Source organism: Melospiza georgiana, chromosome 5, assembly GCF_028018845.1.
Source record: "Melospiza georgiana isolate bMelGeo1 chromosome 5, bMelGeo1.pri, whole genome shotgun sequence".
NCBI lineage: Eukaryota > Metazoa > Chordata > Aves > Passeriformes > Passerellidae > Melospiza > Melospiza georgiana.
In genome coordinates this window covers 53,770,179-53,794,805 of record NC_080434.1, presented here as the reverse complement: position 1 = coordinate 53,794,805, position 24,627 = coordinate 53,770,179, and the positions used below count along the sequence as shown (strand labels likewise).

At 39.0% G+C, this 24,627-nt stretch overlaps 1 protein-coding gene across 1 annotated transcript; it reads right to left on the bottom strand.

Moving 5' to 3' along the window:
* Positions 1-1,224: 1,224 nt before the first annotated feature.
* On the bottom strand, positions 1,225-24,392 carry NOP14 (NOP14 nucleolar protein). The gene is made up of 18 exons (XM_058025094.1): positions 23,958-24,392; positions 21,688-21,822; positions 20,761-20,902; positions 20,069-20,214; positions 19,512-19,649; positions 18,209-18,331; positions 16,956-17,087; positions 15,489-15,798; positions 14,086-14,216; positions 13,790-13,875; positions 12,035-12,170; positions 10,133-10,234; positions 9,195-9,348; positions 4,490-4,649; positions 4,011-4,158; positions 2,971-3,089; positions 1,870-2,025; positions 1,225-1,520 (listed from the first exon to the last, which is right to left on the bottom strand). Exons 1-18 carry the CDS (start codon positions 24,153-24,155, stop codon positions 1,421-1,423), a joined length of 2,616 nt encoding a protein of 871 aa, XP_057881077.1. The 5' UTR covers positions 24,156-24,392; the 3' UTR covers positions 1,225-1,420.
* Positions 24,393-24,627: the final 235 nt, after the last annotated feature.

Sequence of the window (24,627 nt, the reverse complement as noted above, 5' to 3'; positions counted from 1 at the left end):
CTGTTCTCTTACGTCAGACAGTTCTGAATACAATGAGGAATTCTAATTAATCACCCTAGATTATTAAGAACTTCAGAGGTGTGCTCAATTCAAAACTTACCAAAAAGATGAATGTTTGTACAGCTTTAACAAAGGACTTTTACTTAAGAGTTGATGCCATTACTCAATACACAATTTAGTATGTCCTGGTACAGACTAATTAAAATGTTACTGTTTAAATTATATTATGATTATGAGAGCTGCCTGCAACTATTCAACATTAAAAAAAGATCATAGAATGTCCTACCAGGACCATCCCCAAGAGTCATACCATGTGCCCAAGAATTTCTTGAACTCTGTCAGGCTTGGTGCTGCAACCACTTCCTAGGGGAGATGTTTCAGATCAACCTTTTCCTGTTATTCAAACTACTTCAGACAAAACTTCAGGCCATTCCCTGAGTGCTGTCACTGTCAACACAGAGAAAAGTGTCAGAAGTGCCTGCCCCTCCCTTCCCCTCACAAGGAAGGTGTAACTGCAGTGGGGTCTCTCCTTGTTCTCTTTTCCAGGCTGAACAGACCAAGTGCCCTCAGCCACTCCTCACATGGGACTTCCCCTCAAGGCCCTTCATCCACCTTTGTTCACTCTCTTGTAGCTTTTATATCCAGCACTCGAGGTGAGGCTGCCCCAGCCCCAGCAGAGCAGGACAATCCCTCCCTTGCCCAGCTGGCCTGATGTCCCCAGCACAGGGATGTCCCTCCTGACTGGTGGGCACTGCTGGCTCATGTTCCACTCTGCACTGCCCAGGAGCCCCATGGCACTGCTCTCCAGCCTCTCATTCCCCAGGCTGTCTGTACATCCAGGGTTGCTCCATCCCAGGTGCAGAATCCAGCACTTGCCCTTGTGAACTTCACATGGTTGGTGAATGTCAAAATCTCCCTGCAGGGTCTCTCTGCCTCTGAGCGGGTCAGCAGCTCCTCCCAGTTCAGTGTCTTCTGCAGAACTACTCAGTGTAGCTTCAAGTCCTGTGTCCAAGTCCTTGATGAAGCTGTTGAAGAGAACTGACCCTGAAATGGAACCTCACTACTGACCTGTCACCAGGTTGAAGTAACAGAAGGTTTCTGACGTAGAATTTGTGTGTGTGTGTGTGTATAGTTCAAGTTGGGTGTGTGTGATCAGGTTTTAGGTTCAGAATTCTGATTATTTGTCCAAATGTTCTCATTAAAATAAAACAGAAGCATGCCACGTACAAAAGTGTTATTTTTATTTTCCTTATGAAAAGTTGTGGATTTTCCTAATAAGCAGGTTCATTTTTTTCAAACAGATCCAATGATGTTTTCTCCTCCAAAGGAATGCATCCAAAAAATGCACTTAAAATCTGTTGAAAAGTCATGATTGGGGTGTTTTATATAGCAGTAAGCTTCCTGCTGTAGACATTCCCAATTAATTCTTCCATTTTTTCCTTTTCATTGCTTTCCATTCACCTTCCTGTGTAGCAAGGCTACCAAGAAGCTCTTTCACTTTTCTTTTTCTGGCTGCATCTCTGTAAAACAAACAATCAACACACAAAATATTTCAGAAAGATTATATTAGGGAAAATCAGTATACTTAGAGAATAATTATTAATTCATAAAAAGTCCCACAATTCTTTAATTTCACCAAAACACCATTTAAATAAAAACATTTTGCATCCTCTTAAACTAGAGAAAAGAAACCACAAAGTTGAAAACACTTTAATTATCTCAATTGAAAATGTTTGCTTTTCCTCAAATTGTCCCATTTTACTTAAGTTTAGTATGGTTGATCATTTATGTCAGTCCTGGCACACAGCAAAGAGATGAACACACAGCAGGACAAGCCCCAGAGTGGTGCTGAGCCAAAGGCTACGTTACCTCTCCATGATTTCTGACAGCTGCATCCTAGCCAGGTACTGGTTATCTTTCCGAATCTCACGGATGGCTCCTTTCAGTTCACGTTTGTGCCTCTGGATCAGCTGCTTCCTTTCTTGCTCCTTCTTGCTGCCTGCCTGCTTTCTTCCAAACTCTAAGCTGAAATAAGAATGTATGTATAAGCACAGAACACCTTAAATCCACAACTTTTTCATATTTATAAGGAGAGGTTCGTATGAAAATTAACTCAGTATTTTAATTCCTGCATACTATTATGGCTAAGTTGCAAAATAAGAAGTTGCCCAATGAACATACTGGAAAAACACTCACCAGACCTTCTAACTGCACTTCATCATCATGCCAGTGGCCACACTTCAATTCCCCATATGCAGCCTGCAGTTTGAACAGACTAAAAAACCTAGACTAGAAGAATGGAAGACATCTGGAGAAAGATGGAACCTCCCCATACATCTTGCATTTTTGCAGACCATCTCAGCAGATGCATTTTACAGAAGTCTGCATCAATTACTTGGGGATAAGTGTGTATGGCAGAGCAAAGCTGTCCTCTTCAATTATTACAATAAATAAAAGTAGACACTTTGTGCCCATGTAGATAACCAATATGGGTAAATAAATCAGCAGCCAATATAAAGCAGATTTCCTAAATCAGAACACTGTTCTATTATCTACAAAACTAAATGAGTGTTTTTGACCATCTACCTTTGACCATCATATATTACATATATATTAGGAACTACTCACTCTTATTCTTCTGACTTGAGTGCCTGACAGAGCATTGAGTAAAGCACCTGACCAGATAATAACAATCTAATCATCTTGAATTTTGTTAATTTACAATTCATTATATGGGCAAGAGTTGACTTTAGTGCTATTTTTCCTACAAGATAATATTTGTTCTTAAAATTCCTTTTCTTTTTTTTCTTTCCCTCCCTACCACACAAGTAGATGTCCCCTTGTGAATTATACACAAAATCTAGCAGAAAAACAGTTGTTTAGTGTCCTGCTTTCCAAATCCATTCTAGCTTGCTAGAAATCTTAAGGTTTAAATGCACCTTTCCTTTGCATCCAGTCTTCTTTACTTACACTTTCACAATTTTAGGAGTATACTGTTTCAATGGCACTGGCTTCTTTTTCTCACATACCAGTGGGATATAGTGTTTTACTTTGTTCTCCAGCTCTTTCAGAGCACTGTGATACCATTCCTGAAAATGCAGAACAAATTACAATTGTAAAAGCATATCAAAGCCACCATAAATCAAAAGCTATTGTAAACTGAATCAACAGTAATGCTCTCCCCATGTATTTTTTTCCTGGGTTAAGTCACAGCTACTCATTAGGACACTGCTAACACTGACATGCTGTAATCCAAGTTGGATGACTATTAAAAGCCTTTGGAAATCTATTAAAGTGGTATAATGAACAATAAGAAAGGTCTGCCTGCTGGTAGTTTCACTTAACAGAGGAAGAAGCAAGACTAAAGGCAGTTTAACTCAGACTCTTCTTTTCATGGTAATTTTAACAATGACAGGTTTTTTTTTTTATTTTGATGGCAGAAAACAGAGGCCATTTGGCTTCATCTAAGTAATAAAACTTTGTTCTCTAAGGACATTTTACGATGCTTCTTTGAGGAAAAGATGATTTTGCTACTTTCAGAAGAGACAGATTAAAAATCTGAATCTCATTTCTAGAAAATCAGCAACTGTCCAAGGTAAGGTACTGACCAGGCATATTTATGTTCATTTTACCTATATAGTTATAAGTTTTACCTCCCCAGTTTGGTACATGTATTTATTTTACCAAGGTCTTACAGATTCACTACAAAAGTACAAGAGTACTAGATGTCCATATTACTCTTATAAATTATGTCACTCATGGAATGCTACATTATTACAAGCCAAGTACTGTTCTCTTCATTTAGATAGGCAATACAATGGAAAAATACCTTTTCTAAATATTCTCTGTTCTTTTGTTTTTTCCACAGGAATATCAAAATGCCTGAACTTCGAAAAAATTAATGCATATACTTGTTTTTTTGGGTTTTTTTTGTTTATGCAGAGATGAAGATCACAGAATTTATTAATAAAAAAACCATATTGATTATTTAAATCCTGAGGAATACATACCTGCATTTTTTCAGGATATTCATTAACTGGCATATGTTTTGTAAGGAGTATTCTGACAGGATGCATTATTTCATGGAATGATGGTAAAGATTCATAGAGAGCTGCACATTTTTTAATAAGGTCGAAACATAGGGCTAGACATGATAACCTGTTAATGCACAAAAAATTAACAATTTCAGATGCAAAAACTGCAATGGATTTTCAAATAAAATCAACCAAATTAATTAAATTTGTACTGTTAGAAGAATCCATTAAGATTGCTTGGCAGAACCAGTTACAACTGGAAATAGTTGTTAATTAAGACTAAAAATTTCTCTCTCCTAAGCAAATACCAAAAGAATTCCATCAGCAACAAATCTTTATGTCAGTGCACTGAACACAGAACTATCCTCTACTCTTGTTTTTACTTCTAAAGAGCACTGTCACTGACATGACACAACAGATGATTTGGTATTTTCTGTTCTGCACTTCTTACATACCTGGTATGATTTATCTCTGTTCTGCTGGCTTCCTTTAATCTAGTCACAATACTCAATGGCACATTTTGCTTCTCCCAGCTTTTCAGATCCTCCTTATCACACACCAACAGCAATTCTAGATTTTTCCCCACTGGTGTAAATGGGTGCACTACAGTATAGTCTAAAAAACCAAGAACAGTCATTAAACAAGGTCACTTCCACGCATTCCTTCTGAAGAAAAGCAGCCAACTCATTTTACATTTTTAATTTTACTACCTTTAAAAATATTTCTATCTGTATTAAATTTTTCTAAAACAATGGAAAACACTGGAGCATGGGGACACAGGTCAGTGCTCTAGTCACACTGCCCAAGTCACAGAACCCAAAGGCAGGGACTGGGGGAACCAAGTACTGTCCACTGTAGAAGGTCAGGCTTGAGACTAAGGAACCTGAAATGTGCTCAGCTCCCTGGGACCTTAGACATCTGAGGGTCCTGAGGGAACTGCAAGACAAAGCTCCTAAACCACTTTCATATTTGAAAAGCTGTAGTTCCCAGTGACTGGAAAAAGGGGGGAAAAAAATCCTCATTTTTAAAACAGGAAAGAGAAGAGATCCAGTGAACTACAAGTTGATCAGCCTCATCTCTGTGCCTAGCAAGGTTGTGGAGCAGGTCCTCCAAGAAAGCACGACAAAACACATGCAAAACACAGAGGTCCTCAGTGACAGTCACCATGCTTCAATGAGGGCAAGGTGTGCCTGACAAGTTTGGTGGCCTTCTGTGACAGGATTACAGTGTTGATGGGTAAGGAAAGAGCAACTGACATCATATACCCCGATTTGTACAAAACATTTGAGACTGTCCTGAACAACATCCTTGTCTCTAAACTGGAGAGGCATGAATTTGACAGGTGTATGACTCAGTAATAAGCAATTATCTGGATGGTCACAGCCACAATTGTGGCCAACGGCTCCATGTCTGGATGGAGATCAGTTATGAGGAGGGCCCATGAGGGGGTCCGTCCTAGGACCAGTGTTACTGAACATCTTGGCTGGGGACACAGACAATGGGACTGAGTGCACCCTCAGCAAGCCTGCAGGGGACACCAGGGTGAGTGTGTGCTTGATGTCCTTCCTGTCCCCCTCTACAGGAAGGGGATGCCACCCAGAGGGACCCTGGCTTCAGAGGTGGGGCGACACGAATCTCATGCAGTTCAAGAAGACAAACTCCAAGGTCCTGCATGTGAGTAGGGGCAATCCTACACATGGATACAGACTGGAGTGGACTAAGAGCAGCTTTGCAGAGGACTTGGGGTATTGGTGGATGGGAACCTGAATTCTGAGCTGCCAATGTGCCCCTGCAGCCCAGAAAGCCAATGCATCCTGGGCTGCAACAAAAGCTCAGCAGGTCGAGGGAGGGGATTCTTCTCCTTTACTTCACTGCCATGAGATTCCACTTGAAGGAATGTGTTCAGCTCTGAGGTCCCCAGAGAAGGACACAAACCTGGCTCAAGAGCATCCAGAGGAAGATCATGAAGATGACCAGAGCACTTCCTGTTCGAGCTGGGGCTGTTCAGCCTAGAGAAGAGAAGGCCCTGAGGAGACCTTACAGGAACCTTCCAGTATTTAAATGAGGCCCACAGGAAAGATATATCTTCTTTATCAGGAAATGTAGTCATAAGATGAGGGGTAACAGTTTAAAACTGACAAAGGATAGATTTACACTAGATAAAAGAAGAAACTCTTCACTATGAGAACGGTGAGACACTGGACTACAGGCCACCCAGAGAAGTTGTGGATGCCCCAGCCCTGGAATTGTTCAAGACCAGGTTGGATAAGGCTTTGAGCAACTTGGTCTAGTGAAAGGAATCCCTGCTCATGGCAGGGAGGGTTAGAATTAGATGGTCTTTGAAGTCTCTTTCAACTCAAGTCATTCTGTGATTCTTTGACTCATTCAGTGGATGGGGAAAGTTAAGACATGTCAGTTCACATTTGCCCTGTGGGAAAGAGGATGCACAGTTAAACTGCAGGTGTGATCCAGGATGGAGCACTGGATGCTCGTAAGAGGACTGGGCAGGTACAGGGTTTCCCATGGGGTCACAAGCAGAAGGCTTTGGCCAGAAGGTGGTCATGGGGCACAGTGAGCTGGAGCAGGGAGAGCTGCTCCACAGCTACAGAGCCTCCCTCCCCTGAGAGCCCACAGCAGGGCCCTCAGACACACTGTAAGGGCCTTTCCACTCCAGCTGAGGGGTTTGAAACAGGAGGAGCATGGAACACACTGGAGCAGGGCATAGGGAAAACACTAAAGGTTCCCTATGCACACATCACAAGCTGATCTGTGAAACTACTTATACAGCAACATGAAAGAAGCATCTGAGGAATTTCTTGGCTAAGGGACAAAATAATTTGCATTCTCGGTGCTGGACCTTGGGGGTCTTTTTCCCCTGTTTGTTTTCCTTATGTCCTGCAAGCTTGCAGTGGAATTGACTTCAAAACTTTTTCAAACTTTAGGTTCAGATTATTTAAATGCTCTACAACCTGTATATGACTCTTCATAGACAGGTCAGAAGATAGTATATTTAAATAAAGATTTTTAAGGTTTGAGACCCAAAGTTGTAAGAGATCATGACACACACAGGCTTATGCAAGATCAGGAACTAAGATATGTGAGCTTTATTATCTGCTTTACTTGTGAGAGGATAGCAGATCTCATTAACAATTCAATTGGCTAAAGCTATCAACCATGACAACTCCTTCCCACTCCCTCCACCTACAACTTTTCTTTTTTAAGGTAATAGTTTTTACTCTAAATCAGACTGTATTTCAGTCTCTTATGAAGCTCCATTCCATATATCTTTCTCATGTGAGAAACTTACAGATGAAGAAAATGAAACTAAAACATTAAGAGTTTATGTGCTGACTCTACTTAATGTTAAAATTGAACCCTGAGAATTTTTTTGGTGTGACAGTGCATCAACATTCCAGAGCTCCATGTCTACTTATTTTAAAATATTCTCTGTTGATAGCTTAACCATCACAACTACCAGAAAAACTTCCACCATGAATATTTAAAAACACAACTGGATACCTTGGGAACTTCAAAACATCAACACTGACTGGAAAGTTCTCAAAGAGAACATTGGACCTCTTATGTATCTTTCACTGAGGTTTTCCTCAGTAAAAGAAAATGGTGTTTCCTAACAGAAATCAACACCATGCAAATTTAACCAGTGCAAAATCATTAACAGAAATACAAAGAAATATTTTAAACTAGGTAACAATTGATCAATGATTACCACTAAAAATTTTTCAAGTACCTTATCTAATTTTGCAGAGTCTTGTATTTTAACTTTACCAAAACTCTCTGCAGATCAAATATTCCTAATATACACAAAGGAGAGAATACTTTTAGTACTATGTAACCCGCCCACTCCATAACCTCTTCCCACCTCCTTCTAAGGGCTCAGCTGTTGGTGCTCTGAGAATCCAGGGCTTAGCTCTGATGCAGCCCAGCTGTGTAACCTTGGCTCACACTTCAGAGGGAACTGCTAAGCTGTGAGAAGCAGCTAGGGAAAGGTCTGTGGAGTACAGCCATGCCTGATAATAAAACTGCAGTGATAGGTTTGTTGAGAAAAGGCATCAGTAGTAGCTCAAAAATTCAAAATGGGGAAAAAAAAAAAGGCAGCATGAAAAGGCAAAAAGTCCTGAAGGGAAAGGAAGGGAGCTGCCTGCTAAAGTACTGGAATACTGACAGAAGCTAAACCTTCTCAGCAGACTGATGACTATTTAGAGAACAGACTCTTAAGGATCTTATCAAGAGGTATAAGCATACTAATAAATAGTGTGTAGTTCATTCATTCCCAGATATCTTGTGAGTTTATCAAATAATTCCAATTTTCACTTGGTAATATCCTGCCTGTGGAGTCTCCTCCTGCATGCTGTGCCCAGACAGAAATATTAACACATGAATTAGTTACTATGCTCTGACAAAACTCCTCAAAAGTAAATTAGTGTCACTGAACTGGTCAACAAAAAGAGCTCCAGAACCAGAACTTTAAAGACAGAAACTAATAAAAGAAAAAAAAAAAACTGAAGAGAGACTGGCAAAATATATAAAAAAAAATGCTGACATAGGGATCACACTGAAAACATAATTTTGTTATCCCTGTTGTCTGTGCAAATTGCCAAGTTTACACACTTATTTTACTAATCTTGCTTGTGGGGACAGCTGCCCTCTATTACAGTACTACAAATCCATGGTAAATAAGGAAAAACACCAGCTTTGTGATATACATCTCTCATTTAGGTGATATGGCTAGCAGCTGAAGATTAAGGGTCTTAATCTGCAGCATGAGGGGCTGCCTCACTGTGAGCTTACAGGGTACTCATCAGGAATCCATTAGGAACTCTGAATTTCAGAACACAGTCCAATCACACAGTCTGTTTAGAATGACAACACTGCACAAATACTGCACTGTGGCCAACATGAGTTCATTTCCTTTAATAACTTCAGTCCTTTCCTTCCTGCCAACAACACAAGAGGATCTAGTTCATAACAAGATGCCCAAGAATTAAGGTTGTGTTTGGCTGAATTTGCAGATTATTTTGGCCTTTTGTTCAAAACCAATGTAATCAGTGTGAAATATTTGTATTTAAAAAATTTAAAAGATGAACCCCAATACTAAAATGGACTCTAAATGAAATACTCATTTACTCTAAACAAACTCACCCTGGGCCTGGCTTTTGGGTAGAGAGATGTGAAGTACTCCAAGAAGGAAATTGATGAGTTCTGGTACAAATCTTCTGGAGAGAGATACATATTCCAGGAACAAGCAGCATATAAACAACCCTTTAATAACATCTTGCAATGTTGTAATGCGACACTAAAAGAAATAAAAAGAACAAAATATTCCTAATTAAAAGTTTACATATCACAAATACAGATTCTCCCAAAAAGAGGAATTATTAACTACATTATAAGCATTTGAAATCTATAAAATTACAGCCTTTGATCTTTGATGAGAACCACACTGGCTTTCCCTGGTCCTTAACTGAAGAGTATCTGCAGAACTGAGTAACAGGTTTATCAGAACTCATTTAGCCACTAGAAGGTGCTAAACCACAACCAATAAATCCTTCAGAAATGAATCAGTGAAATAGAAGGCTCTGGGCAACTTGGCAGCAATTGAGCAATTAGCCAAGACTTTTGAAACATAAACAGGATATGAGGATAGAAGAATAAGGACATATTTTAACTCAATGCATTGCATTAGGTACATTTTCAAGGAAAACAAATACTGCAAATTTTAAAGTAAAAAACCTCTCAAGTATGAAGAAATGCAATATATGGAAAAGAAACCACTAATGAATGATTTCAGATTGTATTCAGTCTGTTCCATTAGCCCCATGTAATTTACCATAGAAGGAATTACTTTGTGACAGCTTGAAAAATTGAAGAGATATGGTTTTGTGAGCTGGACTATAGCCTGCAAGGGTGTTTTCCTCTTCAGCCCTTGTTCCCATTACTATCTGTGGCTATACCAAACATAAAGCTGCCTTTGCAATACACTTCCACTATATACATTAATACTAACATACATATTGGGAGTCTGAGGAAGAAATAATATATGTATAATAGAATCCTGACGTACAACATCACAGACATACCTTAGTAAGCAGCTGACTCATGTATATAAAAGCAGGTGTTACAACTGGGTGCCAGAAGTCAGAAGTTGGAAACAGCAGAGATACAATTTTCAAATAAATAAGCTGATTGCACATAAAACAGAATAAGGCAAAATATAGTTAAGACATTATTCCCAGGATCTTGACTTTATACATATGTAACTTTTGAATGAAGAACTACTACAGAGTAGTAAAAAAAACTACTATAAACATAATTTTCAGAAATCTGGTATGATGTACATGACTCATTTATTGAGACAACTGTTGAAGCTAGATGAGAAAAAGGAATATCCATTATGAGACATTCATTATAGGTCTAATATTGGATTGAGGCAGCTGAAAGAACAACTAAGAAGGAACTCTGCCTCCCAACCCCCTTTACTCCATGAGAACCCCATCTGATGCCCTACAGCTCACCACAGTCACCGACTCTCACACAAACACTGGACCTGTGACACCTTTCAACCAGTCCTCAACACAGACAATGAAGTGAGCAGAGTCCTCAGGCACTGACACATGCCAACAAACAGCTGCAGCCAAAAGAGCTAAGCAGTGATTAGGTACACTTTTATTGAAGGGGATTTGAGTGACGTGTCAAGATCATATGGAAATTAAACATCAGCTGCAAGGTAATTATGAAAGTTATTTAAGTGGATATTTACACAGTAAACCAGATGGAAGTTAAGTTTCATTGCTTCCTCTCTGCTGCTCCTCAATTGTGAACAAATACTCTCCTGAAGTGTTTTGGTTACTAAATATTCTGAATTGCAGGCCAAAATAACAGCAGGCATATGAAAAGCCTACTAAGACAGCTGACCTATGGAATACTCATTCAAACAAGTGCTTTGAGAGTACAAAGTGATATAATTCCACTTTAAAAGATAATGATGGCCTGCAACCTGGCAAAGTCCAGTGAAGGGAATGAAAGCCAGAACTGGGACTGGTGTTCTAAGTGTGACAGTGACAAATTAAAAATAAAGTTAAAAGCTCTTGACAATACATTTCCTGCAAACCCCAAATATCCTGAACAAAGACTCTTCAAAACAACTCAATACATCTTCCAAGCTGTAAGAACCAAGGCTTCAGTCCATTTTCCTTCAATAGTCTAATTATTCCATTAGGCAGCAGCAATTCATCAAGCTGATAGAAAACAAGTAGCTCCCTCTGAATTCGATTTATGGTTTGTCTTTGAAACTTTACTACAACTTAAAAATACTAATTTTCCTATGCTCTCTTCTTGAATTCTCCAAGAGCCATTTACTTAGACACTGTAAAAGGAATCTGTTCACATTAAACATGGCAAGTGAAAATGGGCTACTACCAATACAACAAGGAAAGAAATTCTTTCCAAGTCACTAATTTGGCCATTATCATATATAAAGTACTAAAAAATGTTGCAATTTTATATCCATAATCTTTTCTTAGATTGTTTTTTTGTTTGGAGTTTGTTTGTTTTGGTTGGGTTTTTTTTTTTTTAACTCAAGAGACATTGCACTTCTATGGAGCACATTTTTTAAACATTTGTACTTAACACAATTAAAGAAGTCACACTTCTTTCTAAAACTACCAATTTAAGATTCATCAGGAAAAGAAACAGTGTTCTGCTATGAAGACTGGATAGACAATTTTAATCACCTTATTAATTCCACAGTCACACTTTTATTCTGATCAATGTGTGTGTATTATTTGTTTCTTGGGGGGGGGGGGGGGGGGGGTGTTTTTGTTGTTGTGGGGGTTTTTGTTACAACTTACCTCCAGAAAGGCAATTTAAAATAAAAGCCTAGAAAATCACAGATGCTGATATTTCACTACATAATGTCATTCTGCACTTATTACCACTCTCAGTAATGCAAAGAGATAATCCCAGCAAAGTGGATTTGTTACCGTGTCTAAGGCTGGAAGTGTTGCACGGCCTTTGACTTCAATTACTTCCTCCAGATCGTGTGCAGCGTCTCGAAGGATGAACCTGATACTGTCACTGGCTGCCTCAGGAAACATCTGGCAAAGATTGTACAGTGGCCTATTAACAAGAAATTTAAGTCATAATCAAGTTATGCCACTGATGTTAATAAAAAATTGATTTTTAAGCACCCATAGGAAGATTTCTTGTGTTCCATCTGTATTGTAACAATGACAAATTGCCTGCAACAAATGTTTCTTTTTTAGAATATAAATTATTATTGTAATACTTTAGCTTACAGAGGCATGTATTTTTCATTTGGCCTTCTGATCTGAGAATCTCTGAGTTGTAGGTTTCTAAATCTTAGATGAAAAATAATTTTAAACTTTATTTTAAACTCTTAATCATTTGCTATGGTTATGATGTATCCTTCTGAATCTCCTGACTTTAGATATTACTTCAGTGAAGTATGCTGGTTTACACTAGACAGCCCACTATTCTAAACACTCTTAGGCAATATTAAACAACATGTAAGACAGCAATGTGGTTAGCAAAATTATTACTGCAAACAAGAAAAAAAAAACCCAAACACAAAGTTAGATCAGCTCCTGGCCTATGCTTAGTGCCTACAGGCATATGCAGTCTGGAGCCTGAATCTGTTTGGCCTCCCAGCATTTTTCAGTGAAATGTGTCTGCAGAGATATTAATGTATCCCAGTTCTAAAAGACAATCAAAACATATTTACTCTTTGGTACAAACCATGTGGGACAGTATCAATGGGTGAGAGCGCTTCCTGATGAATGCAACAGAGCAACGAATGCTAATACTGCACGGAACAGATTTTGAAAAACTTACTGACTTTAGCAGGAAATAAAAAAAATATGCTGAAAACTACATAAAAATAACTTGAAAGAAACCTGCCTATCCTGGAAAGTCAAGATAAGAACCACAGACCAATTTTGTTTGGAAGGGACCTTTGGAGATCATCTCATGCAGCCCCCTGGTCAAAGCATGGTTAACTTCAAAGCTGGATCAGGTTGCTCACAGCTTTGTTAAATTTTCTCCATCTTCACAGCTTCTCTGGGAAGCTTATTTTAATGTTCAGTACCTTTTCTGAGAAGATTTTTTTTCTTTCAATCTAATTGCAATTTCCCTTGCTGCAGCCCTTGCCCACTGACTCTTGTCCTTCGCTGTACACCTCAGAGACAATCTTGGCTCTCTCCTCACAGCCTAACTGCCCGTCAGATACTTGACAACAGCAATGCCAAACTGACAACTTCCTGCAAAGTGTTTAGCTGGAACTTCTATATGAGCTCACTGCAGCACTTTAATTCCATTTTCATCTAGCTCTCTCAGTGAATTCACAGAGCTAAAGCCCATGGAAAAGACAGAGATTGCAACAGAAACTGCACAGCGTCTGCAAAGCTTAAAATCCTGTAACAGCTGTCTAAAAAGCCTCCCAGACAGGATTTTCATGCATATATGGTATTACTTATCCACAACCCACAAAAAGCACCTTGCAGATCAAAAAATGCGTTCTGAGGTTTTGAAAATCTCTTGGTACAATTAATAGATCAAGTAATATGTGAAAGAAAGTTAAAACATAAAGTCTAAGAGTTACCAGCTGCCAACAAGTTCTACAGGGTATTTGTAACAAGCAACAAGCTAAATGCTTTACTCTAGGTAGCTTTTCTCTTTAAACCCTGAAGGAGCAAAAGTCCATAGGATTTAATACTCACAGGACCAGTTTGTCAATTGTTCTGAGCTCTGGTAAATCCAGAGTTGCCAACTCTCCAATATATTCCAAAAGGAAGCCAAACAATTTCTGCAAGAAATATGTTAAAATTATTAAGTTTTTCTTCATTGTACATATTCTTGAACAGTGATACAGACTTAGAAAATGAAGATTATCATGTTACATAGATATATACATAGAAATATACATAGAAGCATGTATATTTTATACTGCTCCCTAAATACTTACTAAAACTTACTCTGGAATTAGAAGTTATTTTAAACATAAAACAAAACATACTTCCAACTTTGCTTTGTTTCCCACTGCAAGGCTTGGATGATTGCATTTCTGAATCCTCTCCAGTATAATAAGCTGTTGTTCTATTGTTCTTCCAGACAATAAAGACTTAAATGTCTCGTAGGACTCAGGAACTAGAAAACAGAAACAGAAATTGACCACACAAAAATCTCAAACTTTACATCTTTAATTCAAGTGAATATGCAACAAATTTCCAATCTGAAAATTATATTGTTCAGAAAGAAAGACACCAGAAATGTTTTAAATAATTAACTTTTAAACACCAATACTCTATTAGCATGTATGTAGAATTATTCCTATGAACACAAGTCAGAAAATAACATGTTTTTCAATGCTTAAAACCCAACTCATCCTCTACCATGCAAGCTGAGCAGCACAACTATGTTGACACAGAGAAGAATTAAACCTAAACACACATTCAACCAAAAATTTCCAATAATAGCTACCTTTCTGTTTAATTCACACCCAATTAGCTTTTGCATGAAGAATATTAAGAAAAGTAAAAATATGGCCACAAATAGAAAATTATTTTAAAAAACCAAAAACCCCAACAACCCTGGCATATAATTAGTTTTTTACAGAATTCAACATACTAGAAGACATCCTAACTAGCTGTGGGTTTTTGAGTTATTTTATTATGACTTCTTTCTGGTTAAAGCAAATCCTGAATGCAATTCAAAAGGCTTTGTGCAGTAAGTCATCTTCTTTGGATGGAAAAACACAAGCACTTAAGGAAGTTGTTTGAAAGGTTGTTTAGTCTTGCAACAGATACTTTTGTTCAAGAAATCTACACAGGACAATAGTTAGATGACTTATGTACTTAAAATGAATTAATGAATGTTTTGTGTACTACTTGAAACATGTCTCCTCCTTCCTGCTAGGCATGGACCCAAAACCAGTCAAACTCTGAGTGTCTCTACAATAACTCAATGTCACATCACAGGGATTAAACTTCAGAATCTTGTCTCTCCAAGCATCTTCTGAGAAAAATGTCTGTCCAAACACCAGAGAAACTGTAAGTATAAATCACAGAATACTGTTCTGGCTTCTCTTAGGTAAAATAGTAGCACTATGGATTGGATAGGATGGTTGCCTTAAGAAAGGAACTGGTATTTTTATTTTAATGCCCTGTTTTTATCTTCCAATTCTGATGCTGCTCAGAGGCACAGAAAGTGCTCTGGGATGAAACAGATCTGGTTCCTACTTCTCCAAGCACAATTAGGCTTGCTCACTAAAAAGAGCAGTTACTGGCTGCTCTTTGAATAGTAGAAGACAACTAAGAAGCAAAATTTCATGAATGAATGTAAGACCTACAGGGCTGAGAAACTGACTGGTTGTTACAAACCCCTGACAACAAAGGATCCCTGCATCAGTCCTCTGCTTACCAGCAAATGTATAGGGAAGCTCTGATTTGGCAGCTTCTCTCTTTGGATCTAATTTCTCCACATTCTGTGATTCATTTTCATTTGCCACATGTTTCTTCTCTTCTTTGTTCTCTGCAGCTTCTCCTTCACTCTCAAGATCAGATTCAAGATCAGAGTGGCCATCTGCAGCAGCATGCTCCTCATCTTCACTTGCAGATTCTTCTTGACTTTCGTCTTCATCCTCATTATCTCCTTCCTCTCCTTCCTCCTCTTCTTCTTCCTCTCCCTCCTCCCCTTTCTCCTCCTCATTTTCAATATTAATTTTTCCATCCTGTCCATAGAGAAAACAAGCTAGTTAAAATAATGATAAAGGGGTAGCGCCTCAACGCAATCACCATGCAAAGTTATCTTAAATTTGCATCAAGAGAATTTGAGCCTTTCTACCCTGACCAGGCAGTGAATGCCAGCAGTGCCAGCCAATAAAGGACATTAGGGAGAGAACATACATACAGATATAAAAAATGTAGGGTATTTCAAGGGGCTGGAAGAAATTGGAAGAAGAATAGATAGTATATGAGGAATATAAGAAACCACACAGAAGGAAAACTAGTAGATTATACAAAAAAAGACTTCAACATCAATTACAGAAACATTCTTAGTATAAAAATATGTTGCTTCTATGTGTTAAAATAGCATATCAGATACATATTTGGTCTCATCCTGATTTTATTAATCATCAGTTTAAATTCACATTCCCAATTGGTATTGTCCCCTTCAGGGAGAGCAGAGGTTCCCTTGTTACTTGTGTATGAGAAGACAGAATCAGCACACACGTGCACCACAGTCAGGGTGCCTGGTAATATCAGCTTTAAGGTTATGTTGCTCTGCCACCTTAATCAAAGACATGTCAGAAATCTACTCATCTTCAGACTGAAATTCAGTGAAAGCTCAATCAATACAGTGAAAATTAAAAAAAAAAAAACCAAATCAAAACCAGAAATGCCATAGAGCCTTATCTTCAACCCAGCAGGACAGTGGCAGGGAGGCTACTCTAAACAGCAAGAATACAGTCAGGAGACTTGACACAGAGACTTGACACTTGCAATACCACACAGAATACGGCACTCAGTTTTGAGCCTTCAAATACAATAAAGGTATTGATAAACTGCAGTAAATTCAATAGAAAGCCACCAAGACTACTGGGGGCTGGGGTACCTGCTCTGTGAGGAGAGGCATACCTGGGCATATTTATCCTGGATACTAAAAAATCCTCCTCACAGTAAGGGCAGTCAGAGCACAACTCTCTGAGCAGCCTCTGTTCTTGGAGATTTCCCAAGAACAGACTGGATCTGAGTAAACTGGTGATTTCATAGCTGACCCTGCTCTGAGCAGGAGGTTAAATGAAATGTCTCCACAGAGTTCACTTGCCAACTGTTCTTCCTAATCTTCTTTACAGACCTCTGAAAATTCATACATTTTAAACCTTACCTTGTAAGACAATAAACGTCTGTCATCTTTGTCCAGGATAAAGCCATCAGCTAGATCATCAGCTGACATGTGGCTGGGTCTCTTTTGATTTGCCTCTTCATCTATGCCACGCATGCGACGCAATCGATCTGCCTGTGTTTCACAAGGAATACCACACCCAGATGTGAGACATTGACATCAATCAGGTAACCACATCAAAACAGAGCTCTCAAATACTACAGCTAGGAAAACACAAGGAAAAACCAGTTAATTTGGATTACTCAGAGTTGGTGTAAAGAAAAAACCCAGCACTTGAGAAATTATGGGCAAAAGCTGAGAATACCTTTTTTTTTGCAGGGAGTACAGTTTGATAAGAGCACACAGTCAATTGCATTAGCTTATTTAAAAGGCTTTAAAACTGGGTTAACCAAAAGCATTGTGTCCTCTTATTCTAAAATTTGTCTCTTTTGCTTATGAGAATCATTATTAGAAAATAAAAGCTTCTAAAGTGTTTCAGGATTCTGCAGCATCTACCTGTTTCATGTGTGTGTAACAAGCTTGTAGTGAACACAACCATATCCTAAGATTTTTGGGAAATGGACTGAGCATCAAACTCTAAGATGGTAAGAGTAGAAAATTAAGTATCTCTCTGTTCTACTATTAGATACTGAGCTGCACTGATGTAATCTGCAGGTACTGAATTCCCTACAGTCTTAAATGTGCTCCTAGTATACCAAAACAAAATGAAAGAAAAAAAGATTGAAACATTTACCAATTATTCCATCTTCCTGTAAGACTCAGCACTCCAGGTAACAGAAATAGCATGCAACATTTCCAAGACATTCACATCCCTCTACAAAGCAAAGCCATGCTCATGCTACCACTGAAAGGCTCTTGCAACTACAGAAGAGAGCAATAAATGACTTGCCCAGTGTACTAATTTAACTGCTGTGCAACACGATACTCCACTCACTTAGGAGCACCTCTCAACCCTGAATAATTTAAAACATTTAAAGGCAAATCAAAGTAACATTACATTTTTATTGAAGGAAGATTGACTCATTTCATAAACCTCAACAGTCACATACTAGGCCTATGGGGTTTTTTTGGTTGTATTAATATCAGATTACAAACACAAACAGAAGATTTCCTGAATTCACCCTCTGACGAATTGCAGTTTAGTACAGCCACTTACAATCTAAGGTCAAGGAATGAATTTAAGCAGTCATTCCCAAAAGACAGGCCCCAAACAATCTCAGCCATAAATGGTATACCTCGAGCTTCTGGAGTCTGGCCTGCTCCTCTTTGGCCAATTCTTCTTCTGTCTTCAGCTTTTCTGAAGGTTTTGCTTTCATCTCAAATCCAAGTTCTCGAACAATGATATCGTATTCATCAGGCTAAAGAAATATTTATGCAATTGTTTATTATCTTAAGTTTCATTATTCTGCTTTGCAGCCATCCCTCTGCCAGACTAACAGCTAAGAAATCAGACTGTTAAGATAAAAGGAAAAGACTGCTTCCAAAGCAAGCTGCAAAAACACTCAGCTCAGAATTAAGATAAGGAATGGTAAGAATAGTTGAAGAGAAATTCTCATGGAATTTCCCTTTTCCTTACTTAAATTAGTCACAACTGAAAAACTTGAAAAGAGTATCTTAAAAAATAAATAACTGGATTACATATTACTTTAAAAACCCTCAAAACACAGCCAGAATTAATAAATTAATAATTTACATTTCACTTTACACTGTCACATGAGATAAGCCTTTCCTAGTTCCACTACATAGAAGTCTAGCTTAAAGAAAATAAAAGGGATGCTGCTATTCAATGATCTTCAACATGTCATGGAGCAACTTAAACCCAAAAATCAATACACCAAAAAATGAACTTTTGGCCCAGTATCTTCTGTTGTACTTTGAGATCAGTTTTAATGCAAGTACTAGTTAACTGATGCTATAAAATCTGGATTCTACTGCAAAATAATAAATGGAAATTCATGATGTTCTGCAAGAAAATACACATTTCTAGAAGAAAAATAAAAAGCCCAACAGAACGCCTATTCTTACACTTGAAAGTTTATTTCCCTTAGCACAGAATACAAATGATAGAAAAAGCATGAGACCATATGATATCTATTCAAAGTAAATTATTTTCATTCCCTTTTTGAAAGAGACAGAGCCCAGTTACAACTAGGAAATGTCTATTGTCAAGTACTAGCTGTTTCATCAAAGGAACACTCCAAAGGCACTCAAAATAAGTCAGTGTCCCCAACAATTTTAATTCTTCAAGAAAATTTATTTGTCCTACAAATAAGCTGCAGTCAAGAGTATTGTTACAGCCTGCAATCTGTCTCTCACTTGATAATTAAAGAAAACCAAACTAATTAAAATCAGAGAAATCACACAAATCCCTATATTCCTCCAACTATCAGATTGTTCTAGAACTGCTGCACTCCTTCAATGTGAATAGCAGCAAACATTTTGTTTCATGAAGTTATAACCTGGCCTTATAGTTCAGCCACTATAAGTCAGAACTACAAGTTACTAGAACCAAGGAAATCAGTGTAATTAAAACCTCACCTTGGGCTTTTCTACTTCCCTGTCCTTCCTCTCTGACTTTGGGGCTTTGCGGGCAATAAGGGTTTGGATCTCCTTCCAGTCTTTGTCAAGTTTTTCTGTCAGTTCTAAGGCACTTTCTCTCCGGGTTTGCCTCTCTTGCTAGAAAAAGAAAACAAAAACAAATGCAGCAGTTATGTTCAGATGGACATGACATTGCCTTTACAACTTAAAACTAAAACACATTTAACATTCATTTAACAAATGAATTCTTTCAAATATTTAACATTTTGAAGCTGCAAACATTCTTTGTGGAAGAAGTATAGAGCCATGCTGGATGGTACAAGGGTTGCATTCAGAAAGCAGGTGTGAACACAAGGGGAGATTTGGGGAGATACAAAACAATGGCAGATACATAAGTTATATCTAAAATGCCTACAAAGTCAGACTTCATTCAAGGAGCTTGGACTGCTCTCAGCTTCCTCATTTGTTTGCTATGCCACTATTTTTCTATTCTACAAATACAGGGATGGTGACAGCTTCTCAATCATGCTCATTTATACTTCAGGGCTAAAACTCACCTTTTCTTGTTTAGATTTGGCTATCATCTCTTCAATCAGTTCTTTCCTAGACTTAGGCTTTTCCTCTTCTTCGTCTTGCTGCTCACTTGATACTTTTTTACGAAGGAGGCCTCCACCCCCTCCAAAGTGAGCAGCAGTTAATTCAGCTAGGGGAAAAAAAAGCAGGATGTTAATCATTCAAATCCACACATGACTGCAAAACTGCTGCTGGGACAGTATCTCCCTATTCTCAGAGAATGGGAACAATTTTGACTATTGAACCAATCAATCATGCATTAGTCTCATCCCTATGAGAATGGCCATACCAAAAGAGATTATATCAGACACAATTTACACTGACAGACTCTTGGGATGAGGTAGGATCATGGTTTTGCCCTGTATTTATCCAAAAGGGAGGTCTAAAGATGCAAGAAAGCACCCAGAAAACTCACACTTTAGATTCTGGCCAAAGGGCTCAAAATCCAGGTACCTGTTTATGCTGAAAAGCTCACAGAGTAAAGAAGCCTGCCAGTCCCACTTAACCCCTGCTAAAACCCAGAGAACTGGTCTGTGTGTGACTAAGAAGTTATCAAATCTGGTTTACACATTCCAACCAAGAACATTCTCTCTCACTGAGAGACAGTACTGAACAAATGATGTACACATTTAGCAGTAATGAAATTACCAGTGAAACACCAGCTGGCACTTCTCACCTGAAAGTGTTCCTCTTTCTTCTGTGTCACTGTCACTATCAACAATATCATTTAGTTTTTCAATTTCTGCCAAAGACTGGCCATAGTGAGTCAATTCCTCATCTTCATTAAGATTATAGATATTCTTCTTTCCATAATTTTGCTAAGAACAGAAAAACAAACCAATGAAATAGCAAAAGATCTTTAGTTCCCAAGCAACAAAATAACACAGCCTTTAGTTTCAGTGCTAGTTGAGGAGATTCTTTTTCCAGTGTTTTGCTGGAATTTAACTGGAATAAGAGCATTGTCAGACCAGTATTGTCATTCAAATACATTTCAAGCGAGAGAGTGTCATGTCTCTCACACTAATGTATAAATGGACTAATCCAAAAAACCTAGAGAAGCTGAAGTTTTATCTGTGTATCAGCAACATCAATTTTTAACTACTGCACTTCAGGCCTAATGAAACAGATTTCAACCTATAAAAATTACACTGCTTAATTCTGGAGACTGAGTGTGATGGGGCAGAGAGGATAGTACTGCACATTCAGTTCACAGTACAGAATGACAGCAAGTCACAGAGTTCTGCTCAGCTACTGAATATACTTGATGGTGACCACCTTTTCCTAATTTAACTCCTAAAACAAAGCAGTCAAAAAACCAACTAATCAATGAATCTGCTTATAACTAGCTTTCGTGCACGTCAGTGCTCAAAGAAACCTCTGCTTCAAACAGCTGCCTGGCAAAACCAAATAGATTTAATGAAAAAATTTCTATTTCCATGAAAAATTCCTTTTTTGTAGGTTCTAAACCCATAAAATAAAAAATCAAGCATTACCCTGCAAAAGCCTCTATTAAGGGGGACTCCCAACTAAAAATTCAAGTGTGCCTTGTGGCTTTGTGTTTGGCTTTCTTTTGTTTGTGTTTTCCTTCTTTAAAATCATTTACCTGTCTTTCCAGAGTGAATCGCCTGATCATCTTTTCCTCAGGAGTGATTTTGGTGTTGTATTCACCAAAACGTTTATCTTTGAACACATTTGTCTTTTCTCTTTCTTTATATTCTTTCAGCAATGTTTGATTGCGCTGGAAGGAAAAAGACAAAAGGAGATAAAATTCAAAGAACAGAGTAACTACTTCCAAAAGTAAAAGACTCCACAGTGAACATAATACTCTTTATATTGCCATCATATCATAAATAATAATTTACCAGAATGCAATGAAAGAGAAGGAAAAATTAACATGAAGAAAAGATGGAAACCTCATACAGATTAGGTTCTCTTATAAGCACCCAAGGGAAGATAAGATGTTACACCATATCTCACCTTTATTTTATCACATTCAAAACCTGTGCATTTACACTGCAGAATTCTGACATGTCTCAAGCTTAGTAAACAAAGAATAACATATTAAAGAAAGCAAAAAAAGCCAGCAAAACTCAGCTGAACTCTTTTTGGTCATTTCATCTAAGACATAAAAGCCTCAAGTGGATCCACACATGTATCCCTGTGTCTCTGTTCAGTGCGGGGAAGTCAAGCATCAAGTCAGTAAAAAGAAGCTTATCACACACCTGTACAAGGTACTTACTGTGTGCTCTACTTTTGGGACAGGTAAGGAGACAGGTTTACTTTCCAATGCATAATTAATGACAAATATCTGATTTATCTTACTATTAAATAAAACCCCAAATCCTAAAATGTTCATGCATTCATGAAGTTTTCTAAAATCTTGACTAATAGTAACAAAATCTGGAAGCTAATTTATAATTTCATGCTGAAGATATTATACAGTTTCTAAAGAAAAAAAAATGTTGGCTGTGTTTAGGCCAAGAAATACCCATTTTTATTTAAAACACATTAACTGATTCTTACAGAAAGATACTGTGCCATTCATATTACCAGAACCTCACAAAGTGCTGCACTAAAGGAAAAGGCTGGGTTTCCTACTCCTACTCCTTCCTACTCTGCAGCCTCACTGAGCATTCACAATTTTCATATGCTGCTGTAAATGACACTAAAACTCAGATTCCATCAAATATTGTGCCAGCTCTACCTTCTATTTACTTCTTACAGGGACCACTATACATACTGTAATATGCAATATGTACATATTTATAATGTATAATGTGTACATTATACATTAGTTTATAATGTTCATTTATACTGTCTCTACAGCTGAGACACTCTATGAACATTAATATCTCTTAATAAGTTGGATATCAAAAAGCATTTCTGTGCTTTTTTTTTTTGTACTCAATTATTTGATTACTTCTCCTATTGATAAAAAAGAAAATACTTAATGCATTACCTTTCACAGTACACATAACATGATAAAATATCTCTTTGTTTTCACTGCATTTGCCCTTCCAGTAAGTGCTTTAAATTCTGTTCAACAACAGCATGCATGTAACATGTCAGAGAATCTCTGGGACATACTTTCAAACTGCCCTTTTTCAGCTTTAACTTAACCTTCTCTGCTGGTTTGTGTGAGGTGACAGACCACTACGAAGTCCTGTGTTTCAGCCAAGAATAAGGCAGGCTGCTGGAATCCCAGATACATTTTATGACACACTTTCCCTTATGCATCACAGATTTTGGTCAGGTAGCTACTGATGGCAATAGAGAAAGAAAAAGAGGCATTCTGAAAATGGTACAAGGGTTGACGATAAAAAATTTACTCTTCTTAAGTGGTATGGTCATTCTTATGACAGCAGGGAACAGATCATTACATCCCAACATAGTTCCACAACACGACTATTCAAGCTGTGCACAAAAAATGACCTGCATTTACTTCCCCTATCGACAGTAGTTTCTTTGTAGCTACACATTTCTCACTGTACCCCGACCTCAGTGCTCTTTCAATATTTCACTATTATACCACCATTACAACATTACCAAGAAGCTGAACATCCTAGAACGACCTGAACCGAGCAACGCCATGAACACTGACTCCGGGCGAGTACTTACCGATAACACGTGCCACTGTACTGTGGACGTGGGTAACTTGAGAAGAGAGCCATTCCCACCAAGCAATAAGGCAGAGCTGTACTCCTGAGCCCTGCGGTTTGCACTGGCCGGAGCCATCCCCGAGCACTGAGAGGGGACCGGCCACTCCTGCTGCGACAACAGCGCTGGGCGCTCATTCCGCCTGGGAGGGCTCCAGCCTTATCATCTCCCACATCAATACACCATTCTCCCTCCGTGCTCTGCATGTCCTCTTACCTTCTTGATGGCCTTGGACCGTGAGACACCCGGCAGCCCCACATCATTTTTGGTCTTCCTCCCCAGGATGTCAAACTTCTGCCTGTTGACTTTCACCTCAAAGGGGTTGCTCTTGACCACGGCCATGGCCGACTTCACGGGGCCCTTTGCAGTGGAGGGCACTGACGCCTTTTTCTTCCGCTTCGTCGCCTTCCCCATCTCTGCTCCGGCTGCCCGTGGGGACGCGGGGGGAGGCAGCGGCTCTGCCCTCAGTACGCGGGGCCAAGACAGGAGGTGCAGACTGGGAGAGCAAAATGGCGCCGGGGGTCGCAGAACCCCCCGAATTTCCCCTTGGCCTGACCCCGGCCCTCAGCCACAGCTCCGTGAGAGCCGGAGGGGAGAGGAGCGGAGGAGAAGGGAGAAGAGAGAGCAGCACAGCCCGAGCGCGCCCCTCACCCCGCCATACTCAGCACCGCCACATGCGCACCGGCAGCTGGCCAACTCTCGCGAGAGCGCTGCCCTCGTACCGCGATATTTACCGCCCTGCTCCCCGGCCGCTTTGGGCCGAGGCTGGGGAAGGTCTGACGTACTACATATCCCAGCAGGCCTACGAGGCATCGCGCGCGCGTGTCCCCAGCGCACACCGCGCTCTGCCCGCTGGGACTTGCAGTCCCGGTGGCTGTGAGGGGGT